Source organism: Marmota marmota, unplaced genomic scaffold, assembly GCF_001458135.2.
Source record: "Marmota marmota marmota unplaced genomic scaffold, marMar, whole genome shotgun sequence".
NCBI lineage: Eukaryota > Metazoa > Chordata > Mammalia > Rodentia > Sciuridae > Marmota > Marmota marmota.
The window spans coordinates 46883712-46899966 of record NW_026000229.1 but is presented as its reverse complement, the minus strand read 5'-3'; the positions used below and the strand labels follow the sequence as shown (position 1 = coordinate 46899966).

The window sequence follows — 16255 nt, the reverse complement described above, 5'->3', positions numbered from 1 at the left end:
TTTAAGTCTATTGATGTGGTGAATAACATTTATTGATTTCCGTATATTGAACCAGCCTTGCATCCCAGGGATGAATCCTACTTGATCATGGTGCACAATTTTTTTGATATGCTTTTGTATTCGATTCGCCAGGATTTTATTGAGAATTTTTGCATCTAAGTTCATTAGAGATATTGGTCTGTAGTTTTCTTTCTTTGAAGTGTCTTTGTCTGGTTTCAGGATCAGGGTGATGTTGGCCTCAAAGATCTGGTTACACTTGCAGCCCCACCGCGTGTCCTATTTCTCGAACAACTGAGCTCTCTCTCCATCATTCATCTAAGCCCCAGTGCTGTGGTGTGGTGATCTGGGGACCAACAGTTTAATTTTTCCAGACCCCTTTGGTGGGCATGCCCCCCGGAAACTGGCTGCTAAGACCTTGGGTGTCGCTGCTGGTGGTAAGGGGAGTTGGGGATCGGGAATCCCCTCTGCTTCCCTACAGACACGCCCCCAGGGAGATTCCCGAGGTTTCCTGGCTGCTTGTATCTGGAGGGGGTGGGAGTCACACACCTGCTAAAGTGGATTCTGCTGGGAAGGAATTCCATCAGCCGAACTCCGGTGACGTCACCTCTCTGCTATGGCGGGCCACAGGCTCCTTGCTGGAGTGTCCGAAGGGATGGGTGGGACTGGTCTGTCTCTGGTTGGTTTCAGCTCCCGGTTCGCTACTTCATGAAGGCCTGGCTAGAGACCTCTTCCTAGAGTCCCTGCCCCGCACCTGCTGGGCCGCGCCTCGGGGGCTAGCCGCCCAGTCACGGGGGCCGCGGGCGGGCGGTCACCAAGTCGAGTTGCGCGGACAGCGGCTGGCGGGTCCGGACCTCTGCGCTGTGCTGCGTGGCGGAGATTCACTCATCTGGGGCAAACTGTCACCTCCAAAAATCCTACCAATTGCCAGCCGGTCTCTCTTCAGTGGAATTTCGCCAGGAGCCTCTCAGCAGGTAGAATCCAAGCGTATCAATGTGTCTCTCTGACCCCGTTACTGAGGAGGTACTGAAAGCGCTGCCTCCCCGCCCGCTGCCATGTTGAATCTCTTAAAAAGAAAACTTTAAGCCGGACCATTTTGTTTTCTGCTCAAATACTGACCCTTTCTTACACTGAAAAAAAGTCCTTACAAATGGCCTACGTTAAGCGATCTGCCTCACCCAGTGTCCTTCTGCCTGGTATCTCATGGTTGTCCCCACTGCTTACCCTGCCACAGCCACAACAACCTGCTGGCCTTTATACTATCATTCTATTATGCTTTCTTCTGCCAGTGGTTCCTCTGACAATTGTTATTTTGGCTTGAAACACAGCTCCTCCAGATATCCACAGGTTGTTCTTCCAGTTGGGGACATTGCTTAAATGTCACATTCCCCAGACAGCTTTCCTGTCACTGTAAAATCATGATCTCCCATTCCAACTTCCAACTTCCCTGCCACACTCCATGCTTCATTTTTCTCCTTACTATTTTCAATATACTATATAATTATCTTATTTAGGCCTTTGTTTTCTTCTCTCCTTAACAGAATATAATAACTGTGACAGTAGGAGTTGTGGGGTTGATTTCTACATATCTCCAGGATCTGAGAGACATTTGGCACTTCATACACATTTGATAAATATTTTTGGAATAAGAGGATGCAAATTAAATTTTTTGAACTGTCAATTTTTTGTGCTCTACACAATGTTCAACTCAAAAATCTCCAACAAACTATACAAATACAGATATTTGATAAGCAAAGAATGATTTCTTCTTTGAAATGGGTATAGGGAACCTAACAGAGCTTTCTATGGCAGCTAGTAGAAGCATCTCTTTTACTATTTAGTTTTTCCCCAGGAACTGTCTGTAATTGTGAACACTAGAAATGAAATAAAGAATTTTCTTCTACATCTTCACTTTTCTTTGGGGAACAGTAAAATTTGGCATTTGATTGTAATTTCAAAAATGACCTCATTTTGAATTGAGAGAGCCCCAAATCACAAAAGGCCATGATGCAAGCAAATAAATATACATGCTACCTTCATCTGGACGTTCACTTCATCACATGTACCCTGAAGTTAGTGAAACTGTATTTAGTGCTCACTCTTTGCAATCTGAAAGTGATTACAAACTGGATGATCCCATTTCTTGGAAGTCTCCCACTTGTCTTTTGCTCCATGGAATAATATTTTCTCTCCCCATCTCTGACCTTCTCAGCGTTCCTCCAAGGAGTGAGTGCAAACTTTATAACATGTGGGCCATACTTGCTCAATGTTTTGCAAAAATAATAGAAAATATTTTCTTCGAGAAAACAAAGTATTTCATTAGAATAAAACTGGCAAAAAATTAATGCGGTTTCTGATGAGTATTTTTACTTAGTTATCATTTCCCTCTAAAATACGTTATATGTATATGCGCATATATATGTGTGTGTGAATATATATATGTATATTATAAGTTATTATTTATATGTATATGCACACACAGATAGACACATATAAAAAGGCTTAGGATTTTAAGAAAGGATGCACATTAACTGATAAAATCAAATTTATTTATTTTGATGACTTTTTTTAACTTGATGAATAAATATGGCATATTTATTTTTCCAAAGATAACATCTTTCCCAAGCTTATATATGGCTTTTGAATTCCATTTTGTTGTTGTTTCACTACAGGACTTACTCTAAACTGTAATACTGGACAAGTATTATCCCCAGGATATTCTGACACAAGAAAGGCAAGTACCAATGATTTGAAACAAATCCTTTGCCAGTGATACTTCTCTACATAAAATTAATTAACTGAAATGACTAAGAGAAGGATCCTAAGTAAGTAGGATAAAAGAATGTCTAAAGAACAAAAAGATTATACATTGAATTATAAGTTATTGAAACAACATAGTAAGGGACAGGATTCAGCTGGCCTAATTTGCTACACTAGTTTTCAAGCAGGTTCAAGGGCAATGAGAGTCTTAAATAGTAGTTCTTCCAATTTTAGTAACATCTCAATGGCTCTCAAAGAAAGAGTCAATGATCTCTGTGTAGTATGGCCTGAGAAACTCTAATATTATCTCCTATAAACAAATATGACCAGGATTTCTCTGATCAGGGTCAGAGAGTCTTACTTTGACAAGCATTTCTTCACTTACTGAGTATTATTTATAAAATACAAAGATATTTAAGTCAAATATCAGTAAAAATGTACTAAAATTTTACTATGAGTCCCATACATCATAAAACTTAACCAATCTTTCAATTACTCTTGCAGCTCACTAGACCTATGTTTAACAAGTACAGGCACATTAAACTTAGCCATATTCAATCAGACCAGCTGTTCTACCTAGGACCAATTTCCAAAAATGGTACATCATATTCATATATTCACCTGGAAGTATATAAAATATTTAGGCAGATTGATTTAGAGGCCAAGGCATAGAACTCTTCCTAACACTGCACGGAGCTGCCTACAAGGAAAAAAAAAAGAAAAGTTTTTTTTTTTTTTTAATACTAAACATTGGTATGTATACACAAACTAGCATAAAAGACTATTTATCCTTGAGTGACAGAGGTCTTTTTTATTATCATTATAAAACACCATGAGTAATCACAAGTGAAAATAAATATTAATTTGTGCCCTATTAGGCAATATATTGAGACATGGTCTCTTAAAATATCTTGATTTAGTATTTTATTATATTTCACTGTTACAAATAATAAAAAAGTTATGAAGTATCCATATAGTGTTCAAATAATTCCACATATGCAGAAAAGTAGTATAATAATGCAGGTAAAACGAGTATATTCTTAGTATCTAATCTAGGGTTCTTAGTGAAGTAAATTTTGCCTCATATTTTTTCCTCCTAGCTATTATTGTGACTTTTAAAAATAACATTGTTTGTTCAGAACTGAGTCTTGCAAGTTTTCAGGTCAGTTTTGCTGCTCAAGCAACACTTTAATTGTTTATTACCTTATAAAAATGAATAATAAAAAATTGGTGCTTCCAGGAAAAAAACAATATTCAACATTAAACAGCAATAACCTCTGTCATCTCAGTGACTTCTACACCAATGAATGGGTCCAATCAAGAACACACACTCTCTGTTACCCACTTCATCCTCATGGGCTTTCCCTCCAGCCCAGAAATGCAGCTCCTCTACTTTGGGCTCTTCTCCATAACCTATACTCTGACCCTGATGGGGAACGCAGCCATCGCCTGTGCTGTGAGGGGAGACCGGCGCCTTCACACCCCCATGTACATCCTCTTGGGCAATTTCTCTCTCCTGGAAATATGCTATGTCACCTCCACCGTCCCCAACATGTTGGCAAACTTCCTCTCCACAAGCAAATCCATCTCTTTTGTGAGCTGTTTTGCACAATTCTACTTCTTCTTCTCCTTTGGGTATGATGAGGGCTTCTTCCTTTGCATCATGGCCTTTGACAGGTACCTTGCCATCTGCCGTCCTCTGCATTACCCACACATCATGACCAGACAGCTGTGCACTGGCCTCGTCATCTTTGGATGGTCATGTGGGTTCATCCTCTTTCTAACTCCATTTATTTTTATTTCACGGTTATCCTATTGTGGTCCAAATATCATCAACCATTTTGTGTGTGATCCTGTCCCACTGATGATGCTGTCCTGTTCTGAAGACTCCACCACCCAGTTCATTTACTCTGCCTTCAATGCTTTCTTCATGATTGGCACTTTGCTGTTTATTCTTTCTTCTTATGCTCTGGTGATTCTAGCTGTGGTGAGGATGCCCTCGGCAGCAAGCAAACGCAAGGCTTTCTTGACTTGTGCTTCTCATTTGGCAGTTGTCACTCTTTTTTATGGTTCTATTTTGATGATGTATGTTGGCCCTGAATCAGGACACACGGTAAAAATGCAAAAAATTATTACCTTATTTTATTCTGTGATAACCCCCCTATGTAATCCTCTAATATATAGCCTGAGGAACAAGGAGATGAAAGATGCTCTGAGGAAAATCTTCAGAACTGAACAGGGTGTTCATAAAATATAAATAAAAAGAGAGACAAACTATATCTGTCAAATGCAACTTACCTCAGCAAGACACGGGTGATATATATCTACAAAGTAATCATATTTTAAGGATTGCTAGAATGAGGTTCCATTATCATCTTAAACAGCACTCACCATAAGAACCTGGATTGAAAATATTGTCCAGACTTAAAAGTCAGGATTTATTATTGTTAGCATTACATATTTTGGGTTTTTGTTTTGTTTTGTTTTGTTGTTTTGTTTGTTTGTTTTTCATCCTAGAGATTGAACTTGGGGTCTTATACATGGTAGGTGAGTGTTATATCACTAAGCACTACACACCCAGATCCAAATGTTTAATGGCTAGTAAATGTAGGTATTTGTTATTATATCTCTTTCCTAAAAAATTTTTTTGCCTGTTTATTCTTTCAGATAAACTATAATTTGGTTTATTTCCACTTCAAAAAAGGTTTCTTTGTATTTTTATTGAAATTTGATTGTTTAAGATTTATTCATGAATTTAGGAAGAAATAATATCATAAATAATGTTCACTTTTCCTAATCAAGAATATTATCTAAATTATTTTTTTATTTATGTGTTATTTTATGTATTTTAGTAAAGTTTTATAGTTTAAAAAATGAAAAAAGGTGGGATTTATGTAAGTTGTACAGGAAGGAGTGGTTTATATTATACTTTGCACAAGAAATATAAATCAAATAGCTGAACAATTACCTAAAAATTACTGTAAGAGGAAGAAACTATAAATAATTTAGAAAGTCATTGAAAATGACTTTAATGTTGAGTTTAAAGTATTCATGATGTTAACACTCATTTCCATCTGTGGGTCTTAAGGAAAATTCATACAATTTCCATTATTCTCAATTATATGAAAGGAGCAATAAAAGTAACTCAATAAATTATTGTGTAATTACAAGGGTATTTTTATATTTGTAATTTTGTTTAAGTTATTGACCAAACTTTATACATTCAACTTAAATTTGTCCTGACATTAAGTTTTTTGACATCTGATGGAATTGCAAATTATTTGATACATTAAGAAGCACTTCCTTGAGACACAGACATGCTTTCACTGTACCACATCTTTTCTTCAGTTCATACCTCTGGCTTCAAGGTGGGAAGTGGAGCAGGTTTCACAAAACCTTCTGACTGGAAAAGAAAGGACCCCAGGCTTGGTTCACAGGTGGAATTATCTGAATATGCGAATTGACAAAAGATTAACTGCACTAGTCAGAGTGATTTATTCTGACTGTCAATTGTTGCTGCTACATAACAGGAACAGGGAGAAACAGGAATGGAATGTAGAGGATGCACTGGGGCTTCTTTTGGTACTTTCATGCTTAGCAATATCATTGGACAAGAAAGTAAAACATATATAGCCTGATAAGGCAGAGGAACTAAGCTCTCAGAATCCTCAGAGATCAATGTCTGGGAGACCCCAGAGTCAAATGACTTACATAATCCAAATTGTTCTTCAAAGATGAAGAGCTACAATAGTGGTGGAGGAGAGAGATAATGAATATCTTTGATCATTAGATCAGTTTTGGAGTTGAGTTTGAGGTACCTCCAAAATATCCAAGTAAAAATATTATCTACCAGTAAGATAAAAACACTGTATAGACAGACATAGTGGCACACGCCTGTAATCCCAGCAGCTTGGGAAGCTAAGAAAGGAAGATTGCAAGTTCAAAGCCAACTTCAAGAACAGCGAGATGCTAAGCAACTCAGTGAGACCCTGTCTCTAATAAAATACAAAATTGGGCTGGGGATGTAGCTCAGTGGTTGAGTGCCCCTGAGTTTAATCCCAGGTACAAAAACCAAAACAAAACAAAACAAAAAACACCATATAGCAGTTCTCAGTTCTCTTTTGGAAATTCTAAGGATTTAACTTGTAATTTGATGTAATTTTGACAAATGAGTGGTGACCAAAATTTTCAAGAATAAAATGGGAGCATAGCATTAAAAGATTTGAGGGCCTGGAATCTAGTCTCACAGAACTTTAATGTTTAATGACCAAAGGGAGGGTGGGGTCTACAAACTATACCTATAGCAGAAATGTGGACGTTTATGTTATGTTTTTGTGTTACAATTTTTTTGTGTTACAATCTTTTAAAAAGTTAGAATGTGATAAATATTTAAAATGGAATATTATTCAACATTTAACCTTAATAAAACTGGGTGGCAAAGGAGTGGAATAAGTTGCACCCCTGACATTCCTACACACACTCACATAAACCTCTTTCATTATTTTTCTCCACCTAAATCTATTACCCTCTAGTTATATAGTTTACTTAATGTCAGTGAAGTAAAGCAAATGTTAATTAAGCAAATCTGGGACTTTTATCTGTTTTGTTCATTGCTTTATCCATGATCATTCAGAAAATTGCCTGAAACAGAGACAATGAATTATTATTGTTAACAAATAAGTTCTTATATTAAAATGTGAATATAAATAATATAAACATGTATAGTCAATTTTACATTTAAATACAAAAATGAGTTTAACTATAAATGTAAGATAGATAGAAGAGAAAACCTCCAATGTTAAGTGGTTACATCATCATTTTCTTGCTGAGGTTTTCTCATTTTTCTCTTGTGAACATATAATTCCATTTGTATAATATAAGCAGGAAATATTTGTTAAAATAATAATCTTCCAAGATATCCCAAAAAAGGAAAGCCTTCACAAATCATTGCTCTAAAACTACATGTAGACAAGGCAAAAGAGAGGTAGATGGCATGGAGAGTACCATAAGCCAACTATGAGTCTCAAGACTTTTTCAGCATAAAAACCCACAAAGATTATTGTCCTATGTACAAAGTTTAGGCAATTATTATGATGTACCAAAATGTTATTACTGCACCAGGTGAGGTGGCACACACCTGTAATCCCAGCAGCTCGGGAGGCTGGGGCAGTAGGATTTGGATTTCAAAGTCAGTCTCTGCAACAGTGAGACACTAAGCAACTCAGTGAGACCCTGTCTCTAAATAAAATACAAAATAGGGCTGGGGATACAGCTCAGTGGTCAAGTGCCCCTGAGCTCAATCCCAGTTATCCTCCCCCCACAAAAAAAAATGTATTATCACTGCTCCATATGTGGAGGATTTAACACCGGGAATTGAAAAATCCAGAGTGGCAGAGTGGTAAAAATCAAATCCAACTACAAATGATGGCACATGTCTCCTTCCAGCTCAGTATTAAATGAAAAAGAGCTCTGTGAGTCTCTTTTCCTCCTCCCAAATGACAAAAGGAAACAGAAAACACTCAGGGCCCCACACCCTGTTCAGAGGACACAGAAATTACAGTTGAGACATCCCAAACATACTGCTCACAAAGGTGCCTGGCCCTCTGTCAGCCTGGATGCTTCCAAACCTGTTCTCAGCAGAAAAATGACCTGGCACCCACTGCGGGTAGACCACTTTATTCCAATTACTATCAAATGCCAGTTTCTGTCCCACAGTCGCATCCAGAAACCCAAATAGGACCTAGTGTCCACCAAGGGCCCTTAGCTCTGCTAGTAAGTGATTCCTGGTCCCAATTGCTCAATTGTTTCTTTGATTTTTTGCTACTCCACTGGAACATTTGGCTTTACTGGGCATGAATGAGCTAGGATGACCCTGGCACATTCAGGCCACCTGTCTCAAGCTCTCCCTGTTTCACTGACTCAGGCCAAAGACAATGTGATGAGGCAGAAGCCAAAGAGCTTGCTGCAAATGCCTCAGAGCCAGGGTTGTCATGCTAACAACTGAGAGATCACAGAGAAGAGAAAGATAAGCCTGTGGGAAACCTGAAGAATTATTGTAAAAACGTACAATGTTTAAACTTGCAGTGGAGAAATGTATGGGAATGTTCTGGAGAATGCTACTTTTTCAGAAAGTTTGACTTCGCAACATTTTCTTGGAGAGATTTGGTGTTATGGAGAATTTTCCTGAGTTACATCTCATCTTGGACAAAAAGGGCATGGACTGGTATTAGGGTACACAGATTATCATCATACTGAGAACTTCATATGAAAGAAGCTATTCAGCCATTAAAATGAGTAGGATGTTAAATGGTTTTAAGATGTAGTCTGAAACTCCAACTGCTGTAAGATGTCTTCCAAAGTGTAAATTTGCAGTGTCCTTGAGTTAGCATTGAAAGGAAAATAGGTTGGAGTGGGTGACAGAAACAACTTTGTGATCTAGGTGATGCGACTCTGGATAATTGCCCTAAATTTCTCCCAGCCAACAGTGTGTAGCACAGGCAGAGTAGGCACTTAAAGGCCCAGGACTTCCATCAGTTTGCTCAAGAAATTATGAGGATCATTCTGCCACCTTGTGGCGTGGGATTTATGTGCATAAAACTTGAAGAGCAGAAGGTTCTAAAGGGAACCACAGATGTCTCACTGAAGAAGGAAGGTTCTGAAACCTGTCCTTCTCCCTCCTCCCTATAGATGTCATCTTGCCCAAGAGTGTCCATCCCTATCCTCAGGGGATGATATTGTATTTACTTAATTTCTGAAAATGAATAGGATCTGAACTTTATCTCTTGAGTGGAGTTTTTGCTGAGATAAAGTACTTAATATTTTTTTCTGATTAAGTGACTTGCTGTATTGTAAACTCCTTGAGGTCAGAGATGAATTAATTTTCTCTGCAGAGTCCAACTTCCAATGTCTCTTCATCAAATCATACTGTTTATCAAATATAGTACTTCAGTGACAATATTATTTAAGAACTAAGTCTCCAAAGTGACTTAAAGTGTTAACCAGAGTGAATGAAAGGCATAAATTAAAATGTTATACCTTCTACAGTAGCCAGAGTCAGATTAGATATCATTGCCACTAGAACTCTTGGAAGAAATAGCTAAGGTACACTTAAGCCAAATCTTATCTCTAAGCCACTGTGAATTGTGTCACTTTTAAAGAGTAGCATCTCCCTGACACTCTGCATGTAAAATCTTCAGGCATAGACCCCCACATAGGACAGACTTGTGGGAAAGGCCCAAGGATCTGAGTGCTGAATGTGACCCCATGTGATTCTTCACACATTGAAGTGTGACAGTCACTGGACCTTCAGAGTGAGCATCAGTCCCACTCCTGGGTGACCTGTAGGTGCAGGAGAGGGTACGAACTTAAACCACCACATCTCAGTAATAAGAAGGGACAATGAGGTTTCTCTTAGGAAATGATTAGAAAGGTACTCAGGTTTTGGGGAGTTGTTCAAGTCCAATTTACTATCACTTAAAGAAGGACTTATAGGGAAACTCTGGGAGTCTTTGAAACGACTAGTCACAACCATTTTGAGTCTGACTCTTTAGATTCTGATGCTCCCTGGAGGTAAGAGGTGGGCCCCAGAGAATGACCTAGGTGACAGTCTCACTGATGGATTCAGGGAAACCTTTCACCTTTGAGCTTGCCACTGGAAGGAAGGCACATGGGGGTTAAGTGAAGCACTGTGATTGTCCCTAATGTTTCTAAGAGGCAGTGTCCAGAGGCATAATATGGCCAGAAAGGGGTTCATAAAAAAAAGGGAGGGAGGGCTTTCCAGCGGTCTTCTATTTTTTGTATAACTGCCAAAGTGAAATTTTTGGAAGAAAGAGCATATGTCAAAGCTGCCCCAGGTATCCAAATCCTGTATATTAAAATTGGTTCTAGCAATGTTAAGTGTATTGGCCTGGGAGTCCCCTGACTGTGCTGATGCAATGTTTACTTCATTGTAAATATTACTAAAAAAAGGGCCAGATCTCTTATCATGATTATCTATAAACATATTTTAGATTATAGAAAAAGGTGTTTGATATCGTTCATTTCCAAATTCACATGCCTAATATAGTTGGCACTATAATAGAATACATATGAAATATTTATTTGAAAATCTTGTCAGAGTGATCTTATCCAGCACCTCTTTTTTTCCTGATGTATTTTGGATGGCATAATAACATATTTCAGTGAGGCATAGTTGAATCCAAGATTAAAACCTGAAATTAAGATTTTAACTCCCTCTACTTGAAAAAGGACAGTTGAACTTTATTATCAGGTGAAAAAAATATAATGTTCTAATGCAGGAACAGAATAGTCTTTAATATGATAGACTTATGTAAAGAAGATGTGAGCAGAGTGATTCTGAAAGACAGAAAAGTCTGTTCTTAAAATCAGGAGACAAAGAAAAGATAATACTCTCTGACCTGGAAATAGGTTTAAACTCACAGGAAGGTAGGCTGAATGACAGATTCAAGATTCTTGACTTCTTCAAATTCTACTCAGATGTCCCCATTCCACATTTCAGATTCCAGCATGTTTGATTATTTACTACTACAATATTAAACTGCCCAAAGCCTAATGACATAGAACAACCAAACCATTATTCTGTCCAATCAGTATGAGAATTTAGTGTCCTCAGGTGGGAAACATTTTTACTCTACATGGTATTATCTCTGTGTGCAGGCATGGTTACACCTGAAGCAGACAAGAAAGATCACTTAAATGGCTCACTCTACTTGGTGCTGAATGTTGGCTGGCCGTTCAGCTAATGCTTTCAACTGGAGCTTCATAGTTTTGCTCCAAGTGTTCCCAGCTGCTATGGTGGAAGTTACAGATATCATAAGACCCAAACTTGGAAGTTCCATAGCATCACTTGATCACATTCTATTAGTCAATAAGGGTCAGTGGACCAGCCTACATTCAAGAACATGAGAAACAGACACACTCTCATGATAGGAAAATGGCAATCACATTATAAATGAGCATGATAAGAAGTTATTCCTTAGATTATCATTGGAAACACAAACACAGTGTGCCATGTTCTATCCTCATAATGACCAAACATCTCTCTGACTTGAAAATTATGTTCAATTTATTCTCCAAAAGATTCATCTCACTATGGCATCAGGCATTAATCCACAATCTGTCATTTAACATGTTCCATGAGGTTCTTGGGAGCAAAGCCTGACAGAATAACTACAATATTCACTTCTATTAAAAAAGAAAGCACTTTCTCTCCTCTCCTTTCTTTTTCTTCTTTCCTTTTGTTTTGAATAATTCAACCATAAAAATAGAACTAGCAGAGAGATGTGGGTGCTATTGGAAAGTGTACATGCAGTAACCAAGACGCAAGTTTTAGAGCTTAAGCTGGTTAGGAGGGTGGTAGGGGAGGGGCAACTGACCATGCAGTTTGGAATGTAATAAGAATTAGAAGCGTATCAGGTTTGTGGACAGCCTGGTTCAGGGTGTCCACACCCAGAGTGCCAAGTCTCTATTCACAGGGAAAGAAATAGAAGGCTGGGGATAGAAATGGAAGGTTGGTGGCATACAGGAAGATTTCCAAATAAGCTAATTAAATAAGTATAACAGAAGCCAGGTTTCTTTCTCCAGAAAAGTGAGTTAGCAAGTAAAGAAAAGTTGAAACCCCATGAGTCAGAATGAGATTGTGTGTACCGATTCATCACTTTCAATATATACGCATAACTATAGAAATAAATCTGTTAACTGATAAGGCCTGGCAGCAGTGATGCTCCAATAACAATGAGAAGACCTACTGTGTTCTACTATAAGGAACAAGTACTCTTTAGAATAATTGGCTGGTTCTGTGTCTGGAATACAGAAAATACAAAACAATCCCTGAATATGCACTTGGTTGCCAGAAATCAAGGAAGTGCTTGAAGATTTATAGAAGCAAATGAAAATTATAAAAATGCAAACTTGTAATAGGTCTCCAGCCAGTCAAACCAGAAACAATTTGAACATGTAATATATGATAGTTACACATTTGTAACATTCAATAAATAATTTTGAGTACATAGAGATATAAATAAATGAATAAATTAGAAGTTTGATGAGCAACACGATTTTTATATACACATAGTACCTCATCATCATCTGCTTATTGACAACAAAGGGGAAAAGACTTACTTTATGGTGGTGTAGTCTAACAAACACCATTTGCATCAAACTGAGCCTTATCACAAATGGGAATGGAAATCATGCAGATGATGCAATATACTAGAAGGATGTAGGATCTCTGCCTGCCAAGATACTTAATCTGAATCTAATTTTAAATTATATAAGGCTAATTGAAGAACATTATACAGAATAACTGGCCTGTATGATTAAAAAATGTTATGGTCAAGGCAAGACCTATAGTCTGGTACCACTGGAAGAGAATAAAGGAATTATGACAATTATGGCAACCATGGAGGTGTGCCACTCAGAAATACCCTCAAGACATAATCTGCTAACCACTGGGAGGAGAGCAATTAATTGACAACCTCTGGCAGCAGTACATTTGGGTTCCACCATAGTATTTAGGTAAAAATCATGCTCTCCCCCAGCTGATCTCTGGCCTACCTTGGAGCAGAAAGTGCTCCATCTGGCCAAATGCAGAAAGTCTTTGAGCCAGTACTCCACTTTGGTCTAAGACTTTCTCAGACCTACATCACAGTCTGGGGCTTTTCTTAACCAATTCTCTTTCTTCCCTCTCCTTCCACAAGTGTTAGATCCATGTCTCTTCACAAACCTTTTCATGAGCTACAGAGGAAAAGAAAAAGAGAAGTGGGAGTGTATCTCCTAAAAATCAAAGGGAGATCAGTAGTGAAAAGGGACCTAGAGTTGGGAGGTTGGGAGAAAGAAGGAAGTGCTGGGAGTGATATTGACCAAATTCTATTGCCCTATTGTGTGCATGTACAAATATGTAACATCAAATCCAAACAAAATGTACAACTATAATGCACCAACAAAAAAATGTGGGGGGTAGGAGCTTTCCTTGACTACTACAGCTGCCTTTCCCCCTTGCCTCTTATAGATATTTCCCTCAAAGAAGAATGTCGTATATCTTATACTTTCCAAAGGACCCAAATGATGCTACAACTAAGCACAACGTATGATTCTAAACTAGGTTATATTGCTACCAGAAAACTGTAAGGATAATTGGCAAAATTACACTAAGTTTGTAAGAAATGAATTGTAATGATGTAACCATGTGAATTTCTTGATTTGATGAATGTGTTAGGCTCTGTAGAAGACTGTCTTTGGGATATTTTTTGTTTTTGTTTTTTAGAAAAAAAACACAGAAAAGGATTTGGGTGTATAATTTGAAAACTTATCCTCAAATCATTTGGAAGAATTATTTTGTTGTGCTGGACTCCAAGGCTTCACAGTTTTATCAATGTTTCAAAATGCAAATGAGAGTCTGGTTTATAAACAGTTCAGTAGAACATAATAGTTTTTTTAAAAAGTTCAGGGGCTGGGATTATGGCTTAGTGGTTTAGCACTTGCCTCGAACGGGTTTGATCTTCAGCATCACATAAAAATAAATAAACAAAATAAAGATGTTGTATCCATGTATAACTAAAAACATATTTTTTAAAAAAGTTCAGTTAACCATATAGCAGCAATTCCCTTTTTTCAAGGAGAAGGAAATATCCATTGAGTTTATCTCAGTTCTGCTTTAGAGCAATGTTTTCCACTGCTGTTGTCCCTGTCTTTAAGGCTCTTGCCTCTAATTTCTGATTCTTCTTTTCTTGCCCTTTAGTGATGGCTTTGGTTGGCATCTGAGTAGTCCTCTTCACTAGGTTCTGCCTCATAAAACTTTGGGGACACAGAGGCCTCCTCAAATTTCAATTTTCTATCTTTTTTTTAAATCCTAACCTTAATGATATTGTTTTTGTCGATTAGTATCCCCTAACTTGCATATGAAATAAAGGTGAGACTTTAAACTTTACTTGTGTTGTAGTCCTGAAATTGGTATAATTAAATTGATTGAGAACTAATTTACAGCATGATCTACACTGTGGTTACACAATGATGGCAGTGATCGAAGCACCTTATTTCTTTGCAATGACTTTAGCTAAGAATTTAAAGACTGAGCTTCATAGGAAGATAATAAATAAAATAATTCGTTTGCAGATAATCTGTTTACATTCTCTCTCTCTCTCTCTCTCTCTCTCTCTCTCTCTCTCTCTCTGTTTGTGTGTGTATATACCGTGTGTGTGTGTGTGTGTGTGTACATAGTACACACACTATAGACCCATAGCTACCAAAATATCATGTTACTAGTACTGGCATAAAAATAAATACATGAACCAATGGAACATAATAGGGATTCCAGAAATAAACTCATACCTCCATAGCCAATTTGTTCTCAACAAAGTTATCAAAAGTAAACAGGATATCTTCTTCTGTAAATGGTACTAGGAAAAATGGATGTCCACATGCAGAAGGTCAGAACTTAACCCTGTTTTTCACCCTGTACAAAAAACAACTCAAAATGGGTCAAAGACCTTAACATAAGATATGAAAATCTAAAGCTACTGGAAAAAAATAGGGAAACAATTCAAGACATTAGTACAGGCAATTTTCTGCACAGGAAGCAAAAATAATAATTAACAAATTGGATAACACTGAATATAAAAAGTTTCTGCACAACAAAGAAAACTATCAATAAACTGAAGAGACAACCCAAAGAATGAGACAAAATATTTGTCAACTATTTATCTGATGAAGGATTAATATCCAGAGTATATAACTAAAAAAAATTAAAAATAAAGAACAATTCATCTAAAAAAAGCAAATGATCTGTATAGAGTGATCTTTTGAGAAGTTCTCCTCTGAAAAGAAGAAATACAAATAGTCAACAAATATATGAAAAAGTGTTCAAAACTATTAGCCACCAGAGAAAAGGAAATCAAAACTACACGATATCATTTCACCCCAGTCAGAATGTTACTTTCAGGAAAACAAAAATAAAAATTTAAAAATTCTGGGGAAAAATGTTGAGGAAAAAGATTTCTCATATACTGTTGTGGAAATGTGAATTAGTACAATCATTGCAGAAAACAGCATGGAGATACTTCAAAAATCTAAAAATAGATCTAACATGGTCCAACTATCCCACTGATGAGCACATATTTAAAGGAAATTAAATTAGCAAAGAGGTACCTATACACCCATGTATATTTCAGCCCTATTCCACAATAGCTAAAATACAGAATCATCCTAAGAACCCACCAACAAATGAAAGAATAAACAGGATGTGAGATAAACAGATATATGCCAGATAGGTAGGTAGGTAGGTAGGTAGGTAGATAGACAAACAGACACAATAAAATATTATTCATCCATAAAGAATCAAATCCTGTCATTTGCAGAAAAAGGGACCAAACTAGAGGATATTATGTAAAATGAAATAGTCCAGACACAGAAAGACATATATCACATATTCTCTCTCAGATGTGAAAGTTTTAAAAACTTGACCTAAATGTACAGTATTAAT

General features: G+C 37.3%; 1 protein-coding gene across 1 annotated transcript; it reads left to right on the top strand.

Moving 5' to 3' along the window:
- Positions 1-4049: 4049 nt before the first annotated feature.
- On the top strand, positions 4050-11938 carry LOC107137734 (olfactory receptor 11G2-like). The gene is made up of 2 exons (XM_015480184.2): positions 4050-4885; positions 11780-11938. The coding sequence occupies exons 1-2, from the start codon at positions 4061-4063 to the stop codon at positions 11936-11938; spliced, it is 984 nt and encodes a 327-aa protein (XP_015335670.2). The 5' UTR covers positions 4050-4060.
- The last annotated feature ends 4317 nt before the right edge of the window (positions 11939-16255 follow it).

Coding starts and splice junctions, on each gene's coding strand:
- LOC107137734 (XM_015480184.2), top strand. CDS start 4,061: ATGAATGGGTCCAATCAAGAACACACACTCTCTGTTACCCACTTCATC. Junction 4,886..11,779: donor ACACGGTAAAAATGCAAAAA/ATTATTACCTTA, acceptor AAACACAAACAC/AGTGTGCCATGTTCTATCCT.